The sequence below is a fragment of the Electrona antarctica genome, assembly GCF_951216825.1.
Source record: "Electrona antarctica genome assembly, chromosome: 2".
Lineage (NCBI taxonomy): Eukaryota > Metazoa > Chordata > Actinopteri > Myctophiformes > Myctophidae > Electrona > Electrona antarctica.
This window is the reverse complement of record NC_136807.1, coordinates 22,092,905-22,111,102: the sequence shown is the minus strand read 5'-3', so window position 1 is coordinate 22,111,102 and position 18,198 is coordinate 22,092,905. Positions and strand designations below refer to the sequence as shown.

General features: G+C 41.5%; 2 protein-coding genes across 2 annotated transcripts; both read left to right on the top strand.

The window, feature by feature from the left end:
* The first annotated feature begins 704 nt into the window (after positions 1-704).
* On the top strand, positions 705-7,539 carry tafazzin (tafazzin, phospholipid-lysophospholipid transacylase). The gene is made up of 11 exons (XM_079520406.1): positions 705-776; positions 1,318-1,463; positions 2,065-2,193; positions 2,289-2,334; positions 2,468-2,553; positions 3,973-4,053; positions 4,148-4,189; positions 4,344-4,406; positions 4,752-4,804; positions 4,897-4,974; positions 5,085-7,539. Exons 2-11 carry the CDS (start codon positions 1,355-1,357, stop codon positions 5,184-5,186), a joined length of 789 nt encoding a protein of 262 aa, XP_079376532.1. The 5' UTR covers positions 705-776; positions 1,318-1,354; the 3' UTR covers positions 5,187-7,539.
* A 1,821-nt stretch (positions 7,540-9,360) lies between these two features.
* Positions 9,361-17,846, top strand: atp6ap1a (ATPase H+ transporting accessory protein 1a). The gene is made up of 11 exons (XM_079528786.1): positions 9,361-9,556; positions 10,170-10,296; positions 10,892-10,966; positions 11,524-11,717; positions 13,080-13,120; positions 13,349-13,434; positions 13,708-13,848; positions 14,872-15,032; positions 15,551-15,601; positions 16,127-16,364; positions 16,523-17,846. Exons 1-11 carry the CDS (start codon positions 9,435-9,437, stop codon positions 16,730-16,732), a joined length of 1,446 nt encoding a protein of 481 aa, XP_079384912.1. The 5' UTR covers positions 9,361-9,434; the 3' UTR covers positions 16,733-17,846.
* Positions 17,847-18,198: the final 352 nt, after the last annotated feature.

Below are 18,198 nucleotides of genomic sequence, written 5' to 3'. Positions count from 1 at the left end.
TGTAAACAAAAAATATATATGATGATGATAGTGTCAAACAAAACTGTAGTATGAAGCCATCAAACTGCAGCAGCTAAATATGGTGAAATTTGAAATTTGAAAAAAAAAGAAAAGGAAAGGAAAGGAAAGAAAAGAAAAAAGAAAAGAAAAGAAAAGAAAAGAAAAGAAAAGAAAAGAAAAGAAAAGAAAAGAAAAGAAAAGAAAAGAAAAGCTATGTGGCTGAAGAGTGATGATGTTCCAAACGAGGCTGCAGAATATTATGTTAATAGTTAAATTTGGAAATATTTCCATGCACATACGCCACTCATGCAGAGCTTGGAAACATAAACATCAAACAAACAACTCGTTTTAAAATGATTCTATACAAACCATAGCGTTATAGGCCTATATATTTTATAAATAAGATACAAACCTGCACTTGCCTTGTCTTCCGCCATGCTTTTGTTTATTTGCTGTTGCTTGGAAACGGGTACACTTACTACAACGTGTCACTCACTCTGCTCATTTCCGCGTACTCTTTACCATGAATTCAATGGTCTTGGAAAAACTATTAATAATTTTCAGTTTATAAAAAGTCTCTTCACCATCACGTTATTGTGGTGGTTGTGCTGGTTCATAATGGATCTTACTAATAAATGCTATGGTTTTTAAATCAGAGAAATCGACCATTCATAAAACTACCATTCCCACAATTCAATTCTAAACGCACTCGGGCAAGCCTTTCTGTTCCGGGGTCGATACGACATGTTGGCTAAGCTATCAGCTGTCAAGAGAAGGTGAGATGAACATGCTTTGACTTTAGATTTTGTGCTTATGCAAAGATATTGATGCAATGATGATGATCACGTGTCGTCATATTTTGACCAGATTATAATTTACTATATAATTTTGTTAACTTGAGAAAGCGGGTTGAAGACAAGTTGACCAGTGTTCTGAGCCATGATCAAAACACTAGGCAATTTATTAACACATAAGCCATCATCTGAGTAAAGTTATCGCAAACTAATTCACAATGAAATTAATTATGAATTTTATAGGAGATTTATGAGGGATTATATCTTTAAATTAATGAAGCCAGAAATGTTTCCAACCAAGCATAAATTCTTTGGAGTTTCGTTGTTGCACTAAAAGAGTGTGTGTGTGTGTGTGTGTGTGTGTGTGTGGTGATTATCACTGAATTCCAGGTTCTACCCACTTAATCTGTGTTTTGGGGTAATTGATAAAACACACATTTTCCTTATGTAGGCTACCACATGGGCTAGCTATGGATATAACTGCATGTATCTTTCCTCTGTATTTCATGTGTGTGTGTGTCAGGCTGATGTTTTGCATGTAGTACTGTGTAGTTGTTGTGATGCCTCTGGAGGTGAAGTGGCCATTCCCACACTGCCCCCCGTTGGCCTGGAGGCTCACCAGCTCCCTGGTCATGGGCATGGTGGGCTCTTACGCATACTTTTGGACCAGTAAGTTTGATGGCATGTTTACATTCATTGCAGACATTCACACAACTCTCTCTGACACCAATGATGACACACACTACACAGTAAAATCCAGAGACTTAATTCATCTTTCTGAGGGCATACAAATGTACTGTAGACTATTTCTACAAGAAACCGTCCACCCGATACGCTCTTACTGTGAACTAATCAACTGAGTGATTGCTTCTTCTATCTTCAGGCATACAAATGTATCCAAATGGACCCTTGGTTGCTTTGTATTGTACACTCAGTTTTACAAATTATTAAATTCAAACTGAGAGTCTATTCTGCTACTTTGTTGTTGTAGTCCCCATATATTGACAGCTTAATTCATGCTTGATTGTAGCATTTAGGAAGGCCACTTGACAAGCCCTTCTGGGTTTTTTGGGCCTTTCCGGCACATTATGTTTTGATTTAGAAATGTATTTTCCTTTCTATTTAAATGTATTGTCTTTTTGTCACTTCTTATCATGTTTTGAATTTTATGTGCAAATAAACTAAACTAAGGGTTTTACTATATAGGGAGGACCTCACAGCAGTTCACTTCACAACATATTTCCCCTCTTCTCCCTCTCTTTCCTTGTAGAGTACATGAACTACCTGACAATTCACAACCATGATGTTCTGTTGGACCTTATTGATCAGCGCCCTGCAGACACACCCCTTATCACACTGTCCAATCACGAGTCCTGCATGGACGATCCGCATATTTGGGGTAAGGAGTAAGGACACACAAACCAAATCCTCTTTTTCTTTTTTGTTCTTTTTTTTTGGTAAAAGGTAGTGATATAATCATTTTTTTTGTGACAGGAGTCCTAAGGCTCAGACAATTATGGAACTTCCGGAAAATGCGGTGGTGAGCTGGTCATTCATTCATGTTGGTTATCAGTTTTTAATCGTATCGATCTCCTATAGCTATGATTACTTCATAAATAATATCTCAGTGCATGGACCATGCGTGATGATCAACCTTCACTGTGATTGGACAGGAGCCCAGCTGCCCACGACATCTGCTTCACCACAGAGCTCAACTCCAGGTTCTTCAGCCGTGGTAAATGTGTTCCTGTGTGCAGAGGTGAGTGTCTATTTCTAGCACAAGTGTGCATGCAGCGGCGATGTGTCTTATTTTCTGTTCACCACCATTACTATTCTTCTAAGTTGTGTGGCAATATATTGTGCCAGCAACCACTGGACAGGGTGGAAGGTTGTCTCAAGACTTTACCTCCAAAATGTCTCTTTGATTGCCAGTGCAAAGACGGGAAGGATTAGCTATTATACTTTTAGAGTCTGTGAAATAACCAGGGATGGAATGGAAGTGTTAATTATGATTTTCTTCTTAGGTTAGAACATCATCATCATCATACTATAATTAACCCAATGTCTGTCTGTCTGAATGAATGAATGTCTGTCAGAAACACTGCCGTAGCTCCTCACTGCCTGCACCAATCACTCCCACTTTTCACACAGGCATTGACCATAATAATATGGAGGTCTTAACGAAGCCCTTTTTCCAATTTAACAAATTATAAATTAATAATTACTTTATTAGTGAATTAAAATTGCCCCATCTACTTACATGGAACAAAGCGCAACCTCACACCTCCGCCCCCTAGCGACACCTGCATCACAGGCCACTGTTCTCTGTGTTACCGCACTGTCAAGCTTCCTCTGCTCCCACCGCAACACAACAAACGGTGGCCTATACAATTTTGCGCCTGGCCCACCGCTCAGACTGCCTACCTGCACACACACACACGCTGAAGCCCCTCGCTTATCTTACATGTTGCTGCATCACGCTGGATCCACTGCTGCTTTCACATATTGACTTCCGACATCAACAGCCCACGTAAACTTTCCAAACTACTTTCGCTGTGCGTGCGCGTGTGTGTGTGTGTGTGTGTTCAAACTACTTTTGCTGTGCGCTCACACGCACGTGTGTGTGTCAGCGCGTGTGTACTGTGCGTGTGTTCACACGTGGACAAGTGCACAGTGTGTGTAGTGTGTGTGCGTACAACTGTCTTCCCCCCCCCCCCCCCCCAACACACACACACACACAGCATGAAGTAGGGCGAAGTAGGGCGCGCTCCGGCGAAAACGGCTCATCTACAAGCTCACAACATCACAGGTTGCAAAAGCACAGGTTCTCTCAAGCCAAATCTCAAAATTGACACCATTTTGGACGCAAATGCACCTGCAATTGGATCTGTGCGACTTACCAAATATATCTGGGAGTACCTGTGCGACTGTCCATACTTTCTGTGGTGCATGTCAAACTGTATGGGGTCCTTGATACTTTTCAAATAGGGGTCTGTGGGCTAATAAGTGTAAATGTTGCGGTCCTTGCCATGAAAACGTTTCCCTACCATGCATTTGTGAGAATACTTTCATGTTATACTGCTGTTTTTATTCATTACAAAAAAACACACAAATATATTATACAAGTTGAAATATATCAGAATGGGTAAGGACTAGTATTTATAATTATGTTTTTCAGGGGATGGTGTTTACCAGAAAGGCATGGACTTCATTCTGGAGAGGTTAAATAAAGGGGAATGGGTGCATATTTTTCCAGAAGGTATTCTGCCATTGTCTCTTTTCTTTGCTTCTATTGTATTCATTATTTTGATGTCACTGCTGTTATTATAAAAATAACCCTCCACTCTCAACAGGTAAAGTGAACATGACTGCGGAGTTCATACGGTTAAAATGGGGTGGGTGACATTCAAGTGATATTCTAATAACGTAGAATGGTCTACTTCTGCTTATATTATTTGTGTACTCTTAACCTATAATAACATGCCATATGGACACCAGGGTTAATGTGGTTAAAATGTCAAATTGTATAAATGTGTTCCCATGTTACAGGTGTGGGTCGGCTAATAGCAGAGTGCTCCCTAAACCCCATTATACTGCCCCTCTGGCATATAGGTGAGTTACACATCCTATGATGAACACCTATTGAAGAATTATGGACCCCACAACATGTGTCTGTGTTCCTCTAGATTAATCTTTTAATAGTATTTTAAAATGTATTGGGCTGTGAATCCATTATGTTTTCCCTGTATAAAAAGTACATGGTACGCACCAAATTTGATTTGTATAATATAGCACAAAAAACAGGTACTCGCAGTCTATTAAATTAAAAAGTATAAATACATTTAAAACCGGTTAATGAAAATGACAATAAAATAATAGTGATAACTGAAAGATACGTCTCTTATCTGTATGGAGAACTATTGAACCACATAATCAGTTTCATGTGTTACGTTTCAGGTATGAGTGATGTACTCCCTAATGTGAAGCCATACATTCCTCAAACAGGAAAGGTAAGAACACCATAAAGCTGAGATTAATTTCACAACTTTTATTTTAGGTCTGACTGACCATTGTTTCAAATGATGGTACTTTTTGCTTTCAGAAAATCACAGTGCTGGTGGGGAAACCTTTTAGTGTCAAAGACCTAGTTGAGTCGCTCCGAGCCGAAAACAAGAGCCAGGTGAAAATACATGCACGAACATGTAAACATGAGCTGGAAAATGTGTTTCGTGTTGGAAAAACATGGATTTGCCAAATAATCTTTCCTGCCTTTTGAATGTTTATCCCCAGATGGAAATGAGAAAGATCTTGACTGATTTTATCCAAGGAGAATTTCGCTGCCTAAAATCCCAGGCAGAGGCACTCCACTCACAGATAGAGATCAAATCATGAGCACCACACGTCACATGGACCTACCTCACTCCTCAGGGGATGATCAGTTACCTTAACTTCAGGGTAATAGCTGAATCAAGACGGTTGGAACACCACGGATGGACTCGCACGCACACACACACAATGGACCTGGAATGAGTGGAATGTACCTATAGTGCATTTAAAAAGTATTCAGACCCAGCTGGAAATGGGAAACTGTCGTAACCAACATGCTACGAAAGCTAAAATGATACAGCCTTATTCTAAAATGGTTTACATTTTTCCTCATCAATGTACACTAAATTTTCCATAATGATAAAAGTGGCATTTATTAAAAAGAAGACACTGAATTATCACATTGCCATAAGCATTCAGACGCTTTACTATGTAATTATTTGAAGAACTTTGACTGCGAACACACCTGGAATTGGGGGGATTCTTCTCTGCAGATTCTCTTGAGCTCTGTCAGGTTGGATGGGGACTGTTGGACTGGCGTTTTCATGTCTCCAGAGATTTTACATTGGGTTCAAGTCAGGGCTCTAACTTTCTCAGTTACTGCATTTTACTGCATTTTATATATGTGATGTATTCCCATGCCTTTGTTCTTGCCTAATGTAAATCGCTCTGGATTAAGAGCGTCTGCTCAATGCCTAAATTGTAACTTGACTGACCTGTAAGGGTCCATTTGGTTCCCAACTACCTATCAATTGTTTTGCTGGGGATCCCGTCAATCCCGTTTGTGTCCGGGTAGCTCAGTCGGTAGAGCTCTCACCTTTGGACCACAAGCTCATGGGTTCGATCCCGGGCACCGCCGCCAACTCAGCAAATGAGTTTCACGGCTTGGTGCAGCAAGTCGTGGGGGGAGTACTGGGAGCTGATGGTTGGTGTGGCGCTCCACCTCGGCAATCCATCTCCCAGGGGTCTAGCGCATTGTAACGGGGATAGACTCCTGCGTGTTACCGGCTGATACCGACAATAAGCCACTCCTGACCTACTTCTTCCGTCAAGGACCCTGATTCCTGAAAATTTTAAATGGTGTGTGTGTGTGAGTGTGTGTGTGTGTACGTGCGCCTCACTGAGAGTCCATTAGGTGTTTTGTATTGGTCAAAACTTAGTCACAGCTATGGGAGCTGCTAAACACGTTGGAATCTAGTGGTTGTCAAAGGCTTGCGATGTAGTCTTCCCCCCTCTTTTACATAACTGGTTCATCTCAGCCATGGTCACCACTCTAAGCAGACTCAGGAAATATTGAAGCAATGCCAGGGAATGTTTGAAACGTTTGGTGTAACGTTATATTAAGATGTGCAGTGTCGTGAAGTGATCAGTATCACAGATGTTTTAGTCATTAGGAAGCAGTTGAGTTTGTTCCTTGTACCGGAGCTTTCATCACATTTCAATGCAGGAATTTTGTCTTCACATTGAATTTATTCTGTTACTTGAATGCACTTTGATTCATGTTGTGTCCTATTACGCAATCATTCATTTAATTGGCCTTGTATTACTGTACTTTTAGGAGAGACTGGTCCACTGAGCTGGTTGGCTGTGTTTGTGCCCTTACCCTGTTTAGATCAATGGTTCCCAACCTGGGGTCTGGTTTCCATTTTGGAGGGCTTGTCTTCTTGGAGCTAGTCCTACATAGTAAACATGTTGCATAAATGATAACTAACTCCCACATGTAACATCATTGTGGAGCACACTCATCATCACACACACAAGTATAGGGGTAAGTGGTTAAATGAAAAATGCATGTGTGCAACCGTGCATGTGTGTGTGCATGAGTGTGGGGGATCTCAGCTTTTGTCAGATATAAGAAGGACAATCTTAAGTGGGGAAAAATGGGAACCACTGTCCTAGATAATGGTTGATTGTATGAAAGGTCAGTAGTATCATACTAGCAGTCATGCCCTACAATCAACATTACATACTACTAGTATGTAATGTTGATTGTAGGGCATGACTGCTGTTCTATAGTTGTTACCTCTTTGTTGTCATGGCAGCCTGGCATTAATGACATGACTTCACTGGTCATAAAATGCAGACCCCTTTCATAACCATGTGTTCATAACAAGTCTATTCCGTCGTCACAATATCATGTCCTTGTCATCTTCAATGTAGGAGCTATTATTTGTAATGTTTGATCATCTTATAATAATTCAATAGATAATTGTGTTAAAACTTGAAATCGATGTTGCCCTTTTCTTTTCCTGTAGGCTCTTTTCCTTATTACATGTAAATAACATATTTACCAATGAAGCATTTAAATCAAATGTAAGGGCCAAAGTAAGACTGAATTATGGTAATTTGATACATGCATTGCCTTGCCTTGATGATTGCCACACTTTGGTATGCCAATAAAGTGTTTGACTTTTCTAAGTTTAAATGTATTCAGTCTAGTATTGTCTTGATTGATTAACAGTTTGCAAAAAAAGGATGCTTAAAGGATAACCCAAGAAAGCCTATGATTACTTATTTGTTCTGTGTGTTAATCGAAAAAGCGTCTGTTGGTTCTTGTTAGTCTTCTGGTCACCCTGGATGGAAAAATAATTATAATTATATATATATATTATGTGTATATATATATATGTGTGTGTGTATGTGTGTATATATATATATATATATATATATATCGTGAGCTCTTTGGAATAAATGGTCATAACGACAAATGTCCACCACCAATCACAGAAGATTGTACATTTTCTTGCCTACCATAAATACCTATACTCTATGATAAATACTAGTGTAGGCCTACACCAGTGAGCTGTGGCGTTCCACAAGGAAGCATACTAGGGCCTCTACTGTTCCTAATATATGTAAACGACATGACTTCAGCCTGTGACTGCAACTTGTTCCTGTTCGCAGATGACTCAGCACTGCTGGTCTCGGACAGGGACAAACTGCAGGTTGAAAATGCCCTCAGCTCTGAACTCGGTAGAATCTGCACCTGGCTCGCTGATAACAAACTATCTTTACACCTGGGAAAAACTGAATCCATTCTCTTTGGCTCTATTAGTAATCTCAGCAAGGCAAATGGCTTCTTGGTTAGAGTGGGTGACAATGTTATCACACGTAAAGATGAAATTACCTACCTAGGTTCCATCCTGGAGGCTAATCTTTCCGGTGATAAAATGGCCACCAACGTAATCAAAAAAGTCAACCATAGAACAAGATTCCTCTACAGGATCTCCTCACTGGTCAACAAAAACACCTTGAAGACCTTAACAGGAGCCCTTGTACAGGGTTTCTTTGACTATGCATGCACCTCCTGGTACCACAGCACCTCAAAGGCCCTTAAAACCAGGCTCCAGACTTCCCAAAACAAACTGGTCAGGCTCCTACTTGATCTAGCCCCCCGAACCCACCTCACCCCTGCCCACTTCGACAGGCTGGAATGGCTTAGGGTCGACGACAGAGTACAGCATCTTGCAATGGGTCTGGTCCACAAGATTCGATACACCACCAAGATACCCATGTACCTGTCTAGATACTTCCTTAATGTTAACGAAGTCCACACCCACAACACCAGAGGGAGTGCAACGAACCATGTACAACCCAGATTCGGCACAAACAAGGGACTAAATTCTTTTCGCTCCTATGCCACCAAAATGTGGAACGCCCTACCAACTGTCATTAAGACATGCGAATCCCTTGACTCCTTCAAAACCGCTCTCAAAGGGCACCTACGGATGGCTGCAATTCGAAACTGGCCCCCGTAAAATCTGAATCCCCCCCCCCCGCCCCCCCCCCTTTTTTCCCCTCACTGTATATATTTCTTTTCCCTTTTTACCTCCTTTTTGATGAATTCTTTTTTGATGAATTCCTGTTCTGTCTATAGAAGTGTCTATTTGTACGTCTCTAAATGTTTTGATGATTTGAACATGGTGGACCCTGTTGGAAACAAGTGTAATGCTTAATTGGGTCGTCCACTCACAGTTAACAGCCTTTGTATTGAGTTTGTGCTTGAAATGTACTGTAATTCTGCAAACTGTTAATAAATTCTTCAATCAATCAATCAAACTACATGTTCTGCCTAGATCCAAACTGCAGAGGATGGAGCTGCACTGATTACACAAACACTGATGACCTATTGAAATCAGTGACCCCAGAGGTCGTCGTTATTTCACCGACCGAGTGATCGACACCAATGTCGCATAAATGGGCAGGTCACTGGTTTCGGTGAAACGGGGGAAGCGTTTCTCTGAAGATGCTGCAGCTCACGTGATCTCACTTGGCGACGACGTCACACCTGTCAGAGAAGTCCCTATCTCGAAGATGGCGACCGCAAAGATGCGAGCGTTTAACAGCATCGCGGTGTCATTTGCCGTATTATTTCTCGAAATAACAATAGGGAAATGCGACGAACAGGTGCCACTGATATTGTGGACGAGCGAGGGGTGAGGACTCGTGTTTTTTCCTCTTTGTGTTCGACCAGTGGCCGCATCCTAGAGCTGACATTGGGATCAGTATTCATTTTTGCTAGCTACTGTACTGTGGCTAATGTTACTCCCTCGTTAGCTTAACGGTACTGTACTGATGACAGCTGAAGTTAACGTTTATTTTGTTCGTGAGCATTTGCAGGGGCAGATGATCTGACTCTGAGCCCTTTATAAAATATTATATGAAGGTTTTCCAAATGTATGACCCCGTCCACGAGACGCTATGTATCTATAATAGCAAATTGTACTCGGGGTAGTCATTCTAGACTGATGTTTGTTATTACTAAAATGGGATGCTGCTGCACAATCTGGGAACCCAACCCATCAACCAAATAAAATCTCTTTGAATTTGATAGCTTGAGAGATTTGATTTGATGCCGCATAATATGACTGAAATTCATGTTTTTCTATTGCTCCCTGCCTCCCTCTGTCTTCATGTATGTCCTTACCTTATAGTTAAAATGGAATACTAAGGGGAATGTGATGTTCAAGTAATGTGATGCATGATGATGGCCAGCTGCACTGCTGCTGTTGATAACCTTTTTGAAAATGCATTCAATACACCCACCAGGTTCTCCCTGCCATCCCAGTCACCACCCACAGCGGGTCACATCGTGGGCCGAGAGCAACTGAGCTCTTACCTGGGGAAAGCTCTTAGTGTTGGCCCACGGAATGTGCTGCTCTTCCTCCAGGACAAGGTATAAAGGCACATGGAACTGTTCTATTCTTGCAGACCAGTGGTCCTCAAACCTTTTCATTTCAAGGACCCCCCCATAACTCATTTGTATACTCAGAGTAACAAACCTATAAGGGTCCATTTGGAACCCTGAAGGTCCCTGGCCTGAACCACACTTTGAGAACCACTGATGTGGCAGCGGTGGCTGAACGGATAGCGGCGCGGTCTTGATACCGGAAGGTTCCTAGTTCGAATCAGCCGTCCGACACGTTAAAAATTACCACCGCTGAAGTGCCCTTGAACAAGGCATTGAACCACTACGATGAAATGTGTTCTATGAGCAGGGCCTGGCTGGAAACAAGTTCTTGAGCTTAGCCCAGATACCCTGGGTAAATATAGATTTCATTTCATTTGATATAGACACTCCATTCACACATGCATTCCTCAATCATAAATAGTTAACCACTTAAGCCATATTTAGTCTGTCTGGCCAAGTGGTCAGACTTGAACAGAGGGGTAGCAGTCTGGGGTTAATTGTCTTGCTCAGGGACACCTTGTGCTGTGACTTTGTCAGCTCTGTTTATTTGATTCTGTTTATCTCCTGGTCTCCATAACAGATGAGCATAGAGGACTTCACCATGTACGGAGGGGCCTTTGGGAACAAGCAGGACAGTGTCTTCCCCAACCTTGAGGTGAGACAATAATTATTCACAATATTATCGAGACACCCGTCTCGAAAATCAGATGCTAGCCTCGCGTATCGATACTATTATCACTGTGTGAATATTAGTCTCATCCTTCTCAGTATTAGATATTTTTCCGCAATATTCTTATATTTGCAATTTTGCATACGGGCCCTGGTTGGTTATAGCCTGGTTCCAGACGAATCTGGTTGGCTTGTCACCACTTTGGCCATGAAGTCCTCCCACAATTGAGAGGGGCCATGAAGGCTGGCTATGCGAGGCTAATCAGATACTGTAGATGTATCAGACCGATTGCATCCTAGAAGATGTCCTTGTGATGGATTTTAATTAGCTGTCAATGTTTCTATCGTTCATGAAATCGCTTTGAAAGTGATCCAAACAATATCGTTCAACACTATTGTTGTTGTAGTTTGGACAATGCCATCCACTTCAATTAGAACGACATTTTTAGTTATCGTGCTTGGTGTGCGGCCATTTACTTGGGAATGTAATGACTTAAATCTAAACTTGTGAATGGTGTTTTATTTGTGTCTCATGTCCTGTAGGGGGCTCTGAGGTCCTCTCCCTCTCCCCTGGTGCTTCCTGCTGTGTCCTGGCCAGCCTCTAATGCAGTCATTGGTCAGATCCAGGACCAATTAGAAACCTCCCCTCTCTACATGGACCCCGAAACGCTCAGTCAGCTGAGACTCAACGCCTCTTCACCTGCTCTGTTAGTGTTCAGGCTGCCCTATGGCACTGGGTGCGTACACACACACAAACACACACACACACACACACTCATGCACTGCTGGGTTAGTGCATGAATTTTTGAATGCCAGAAATAATGATTATGACAGTATGGAGAGAAGTATAATACATACCTTTTGTAGTAAAACAAGAAACTTACTTTTAATATCCATATTGACATGCTTTTAACACAGTTGAGACAGAAATAGGGCGTTCTCTTCTAAAGCTTGCTTCCCTTTACTTACTAGGAAAATAATTGCAGTTTTCCTCTGATTGATTAAGATTTATTTATGGGAGGGCGGCCATGTCAATCTTTAAACCTTTGGATGCAGTATATTGGATTAATCAATGGTGACATTTACAGTGCACACTGCACACCAGTGCCTATTGTACCAAAACAATAGCCTGCCTGGTCTAGTATTAAGGAGGCATTTGTTTTATGTATTTACAAAGCTATTTTAGAAAAAGCTCCCCTCCTATTATCTTTCAGCCATGCTTCACTGGAATGTTGGTCACCAATTAAATTGACCAACTTTCCTTATTTGTTAGGGCTGTCAACTGAGCTCAGAAATTACATTTGAATTTCGGTCTTAAAAATGGGACACTTTTCAATTATATCTTTTTTTGTTTTGCAAAGAAAATAATGCACATTATGCAAACTGTTCAATATATCCACAAGAGGGCGATCACAGCTAATTGTCAGGAACAATTTCATGTTTGACAATATTCAAGTAGAACTAAAATAATCACTTTGCAATAGTTTGTACTAGTTGCCCACCTGTCCTTAATCAGTTAAACTTTGCAGTAGTTTAGTTGTCCCCCTAAATCTCTCAGGCTTTATCAGAGTCTTTTTCTTGAGGTGTATTCACACCAGATGGAAGATCTCACTTGAATTATGGAGAACACATAGATGATTATTGGTAAATGGTAAGTGGTGCATTTATATAGCGCCTTTATCCAAGGCGCTTTACATAGATTGTGCATTACATTCACCCATTCACACACACATCCACAGTCCACACACCAATGGCGGCGGAAACCATGCAAGGCACCAACCAGCACATCAGGAGCAATTTGGGGTTCAGAATCTTGCTCAAGGACACTTCGACACTGGGGGAGCCCGGGTTCGAACTGGCAACCTTGCGGTTACCATCCGGCCACTCAACCTCTGAACCACCGCCGCCCCATTGGTCATGCTATGAATGTGTTTGGGCTTGTTAAATGAACGACATTTTCTAATCATGATCCACTCCCTCACATTCCTATCTTCATTCTCACTTTCTTTTCATCCTTCCTCACTTCATTATCTCTGTTTATAAAAATGTATCTCCTCCCTTTCCTTTTTATGGTCTCTGCGGCATCTGGTGTCTTGCAGCGCTGATCTGATGTCTGCTAGGGAGATTCTCAGTGGGAATGGTGAGTCTGGGACGTATTCCGTTACTCGGCCTAAATATAAAGCAGGGATTAGGGAATATGTTGTTGTTTAAATTGGAAATTACTTTTAGAAGCAGGGATATTCAGTAGACACTACTAGACACTAGCTGATCTCTTAATTAGGATTAGGGTTCCTCATTAAATGTGTGTTTGATAACTCATGATGGCTGTGCAACTGTTTCATGATGTTAAATGCAAATATTCTTTTAGATGAGGTCATTGGGCAGGTGTTGAGCATCATGAAGACCCAGTCTGTTCCATACACCTCCATCTACACAGCCCTGCGGCCCTCGCGGGTGAGACTGTGTGTGTGTGTGTGTGTGTGCGTGTGTGTGTGTGTGTGTGTGTGTGTGTGTGTGTGTGTGTGTGTGTGTGTGTGTGTGTGTGTGTGTGTGTGTGTGTGTGTGTTGCTCCATTGAAGAGTCCAGTGATAACGGCATCAGTCATGATATAACATTTTCTTTTTCAAAAATGTCTATTCATAAGTCATAATGTTTTTTAACTATTAATAAACCTTTTGTCTCCATTTCTACATCTTTCTCTCCCTCTCTGGTTTCATCTCTCTGTAGGAGCCAGCATCTCTGTCCCTGGAGGCAGGTGTGGGTGGAGGGCGCTCTCTCCTGCAGAACAGAGGTGGTTACAAGGAAAGAGAGAGAGAGCGCATGATGAAGGAGAAAGCTGGGTCCACCTATGGCCCAGTAGAGTTTAAGGTAGGGTCACAACAAGGTTAGTTCAATAATATATAAAATCATAAATTGTGCATTTATATAGTGCTTTTTATCCAAAGTGCTTTACATAGATTGCACATAACATTCACCCATTCACACACGCATTCATACGCCGATGGTGGAGGAAACCATGCAAGGCACCCACCTGCACATCAGGAGCAATTTGGCGTTCAGCATCTTGCTCAAGGACACTTCGACACTAACGTTTGGGGGAGCCCGGGATCGAACTGGGAACCTCACGGTTGCTATCCGGCTAGTGCGGCTACTCTACTGGCCACTCTACCCCTGATCCACTGCAGCCCAATGATTCATGATGTGTCTCCCTGGCTTAATTATCGAGCCCTAAACCTAATTGAAATAAGGGGATTAATAAAAAATAAAAAAATATTATATTTATAATAATGATAGAATTCTCAATGCAACCGGATTATACCACATGGCAATAACTGCAATGTATTGATCCATTTATCACCATAGTTGTCCAACTGAAATTCTGTCTCCAAGAACTGAAAAGTAGAACATTGAATTGATTGCATTTAACCCATTCAATTTCTAACTAATTCAGAGGTATTGAGCTAGGGAGCAGTTTGGGGTTCATTGTCTTGCTCAAGGAGTCAGGACACCTTAACACAATGCTGGAATCAAACAGGGAATCCTCTAATTCCCAGGGCCCAAGACTTGGATTTTGGTTGTGAAGGATATTATTTGATAAATTAAAATGTGATCCCAAATCCCAATGTTGTTTTCTTTTTTTTTTTAACTGCTCCAAATCTAAATCTGATCCACTCAGATAGGGATTAAAAGTTTTGAAATCTTCGGGCCTTCGGCCCAGGTGAACGCTTTACCTCCTGAGCCACTTCTGAGGCAAATGTGGTACACTGAAAGAGACTATTTGTTCTCTATCAAGTTGATTCATCTCCAGATCCAACCATGCTTTCTTTCTACCCTCTGTGGTTCTTCACAGTGTTTCTATTCTTCATTTATTGTGTCTCTCTCTCTTTCCAGGGGGAGGGGGATAACACCTGCATCCTCATGTGGGCACGAAACCTCTCAGTGAGCATCCTGCGAGGAGGCCGTTGGGAGGGCTATGACCTAAGTCCTTCCACCTTTGGGGAGGGCGTTAGCCCCAAGCTCCATGGCTCTAGCTGTGACCAAACCAAATCAAGGTAAATGACTGACCGCGTGGGAGTAGGTTAGCTTTGTAGGAATTTATTCTCATTGATTATATTTAGGCTAATCAAAAATGAGCCAAACGTTTGAAGTAGCCAAAATATATCTTTTGAAGAGGTGTTGGTGATTACAGTAAATCATACAGATTAACACATAAAGACCACTGAAGGAGTGCTCTCAGTCCTTGGAATCACAGTCAACTATAAAGGTTTGTTACTGGGTCTAAGGACCAATTTCCCCTCAGGGATTTTTCATATATCAAAAGCTACAGTCTTCAGTGATGTGAAATTGTGTTCATGTCTGTCTCCAAACTCCACTTATTTTTGAGGGGTGCTAGCCAGCTTTGAGAGTCTGTGTAAACACAAACATTGAAGACAAAAGTGAGGATGCAAATTGTTATTGACCAGAATGAGATGATGTATGATGAGTCTGACGTATGATGATAAGAGCGCCCCTCACTTCACACAGGTGTTTTTTTTATTTCCCTAATTGTCTCGTTTTCTCTTCATGCCAGGCTGGTCCTGAACTATGAGGGTGTCCTTGGCCATCGCGACTTCAAACTTATGTAAGTGTGCACAGCAGACATACAGCCAAACTCACACAGGCACAAACATAAACACATTATCAGAGCCTCTATCCATGAAGCCTCACCCACTTAAGCCCTATATACTTTGTTGTATGACAAATGGCAAAAATAGCTGATCTACAAGCTCACATCGCTTTTCATCTAATTTCACTATTTTCAGGAGGATAACATAATAGGAGGATAACATAATAGGGATTCCAGGTTGAAAGTGGTTAAAATAATTTGTTGAAAAGCTTACACTACGTAAATAAGAAAAATAGGTTGCACATCAACAATGTGTTTCTCAGTGGAGTGCTAAACCTAAAATCCAGTATACATAAATACTAATTGAAAAACTCCCAAAATGGTTGAACAGCCGAAATTCTAAATCAATGGAGGACAAAATACTCAAATTTCCACTTGGCACACACCAATAAACGGACGCTTACGCGCTTTCGCCCACGAGCATTCACCAGAGCATTCACATGGAATGCTAAGTACTGTGTACGTTTGTGCAATCTGTAGCTTTGCGATGAGCCAGAGCCACTATAAGGTGTCTGCACGCCGCTGGTTCACACTCGACGCCCTGGAGCTGGAGTACGACGGGACCAAAGCCATGTTCAATGGCAGCCGGAGCATCTACGCCCCAGCCGAGTACTCCTACCGGTGCGAGTCCGTCAGCAGCTTCCGCTGGCCTGCCCTGGTCCCACGCTCATCCAAAGACCCGGCCAATCAGTGGCGAGTCTCCTTTGAGGACTTCCAGGTGAGCTAAGTACATTTTGGACATTTCTTTTATGAAATTACACTAAAAGGATCCAATGTTAGCCATTATTCATCTGCCTTTATTCTGCTCCTTGTTGACGCCCCAACCCTTCACATTCACCTCTCTCTCTCTCTCTCTCTCTCTCCATCCATCCACAGATCCAGGGCTTTAACGTGACAGGAAGTGACTTCTCCTATGCCAGCGACTGTGCAAGCTTTTTCACCCCGGGCATCTGGATGGGACTGATGACCAGCCTCCTCATGGTGCTGGTACTCACTTACGGCCTGCATATGATCATGCAGCTTCGCACCATGGACCGCTTCGACGACCCTAAGGGCCCGGCCATCTCTGTGCCCCAGACGGAGTAACCCCAGGTTATGCAGCTTTCACGGTGCATTTTTCTGCTTAAGCCTGATTTCTATGCGCGCAGGTGTCACTCACCGAAGATGGCATATCTACAAGCTCACAACGCATCATCCGTTGTAGGTTTGTAGATTGGCTCATTTCAGCACGCAATCACGTATAAACCTGTCATTGTTTACTATCTGTCTCCCTCCTCTCTGTCTTTGTCCTCTGCTACTGCATTCCTGTACTTTCACACTTCCTTCCTCTCTTCCATACATTCCACCCTTCCATCCATCTGTAGGTAGATATAGATATACTAATCACATACTGGTATTGACCATATTCACACAGACATTTTGCTCTTATGTCACAGTTGGGGAGTGGGAAGCCCTACTCCGTCTATGGTGTATGGTGGAACAGCAGAAGGGCCACAATTGACTACTTTCAATTGACTACTTTGTGTCAATTGTCAAAGGAGTTTATTCAGATTTAGAAAGGGTGCGTCTTGTGATGCAACAACATTGCTATCCTGTTACAATTGCATACACTCTGAAAGTAATGTGAAGATTATAAAATGTGGTCAGGATGAATATTTATGACCCAAAGGGATATCATTTGTACATAGAGGGACAAAATATATGACTTGACGTGTGTCATGTTAAAGAAAAGCTATTTATTTGTGTTTTTTGACCTGTGCTTCACAGTGTTTGTGTTTACAGTAGTCTCCGTGTGAAGATATGTGGAAAATGCAAATTAAAGATCTTTTAAGAAAGCTGAGCTCACACAGTTTTTAAATCCCATCCCATCCCATCCATCGGGTTACATCCTACATCACATCCTACATCATATACGATGATTTTTGGATATATTCGATTTAGATGAACAAACAAATGTGAGCCAACCTGGATAGATGATCCTAATGGGAATATTTCATATCAGCTCAGCGATGTGTTATTGGATTTGTCTTTATTTTTGCAAGCACTGGACTATGTTTAATGTGGAGAAAAGAAAATTGTTTTGTCTGTTAATTTATTTTGTTATATTGTTTGAGTTGTAGTGAATGTTATTGATGAGGGGTCTTGATTGTGGTTCTGTGTTGTACTGCTGCTGTGAACCCAGTAAAATGTGGAGATTTAACTCTGGTCTCTCAACCAACTTGTGTCTCATATTTTCAGGTATTACAAATTAATTGAAATTAACTTCCTTTAAAGTAGTAGTTTGCAACAAAAGTAGGGTGGTGATATCAGTTAAAATTAAGCTGTACATTTATTTATTTATTATTGTTTAATAATTATTGTCAGTGTACACAACATGTCACTTTAATGGGCTACTAAGTAACCTACAATAATTACTTCTTTACTGTCACATACACAGTTACAGGTAAACATGGGTGAAATTCATGTTTGTGCAGGCTCTCAAAAAATAATAATAAACTAATTAAAGCCACATTGTGTATTGTGCTTATAGTTACAGTAGATGTTTCTGTTTG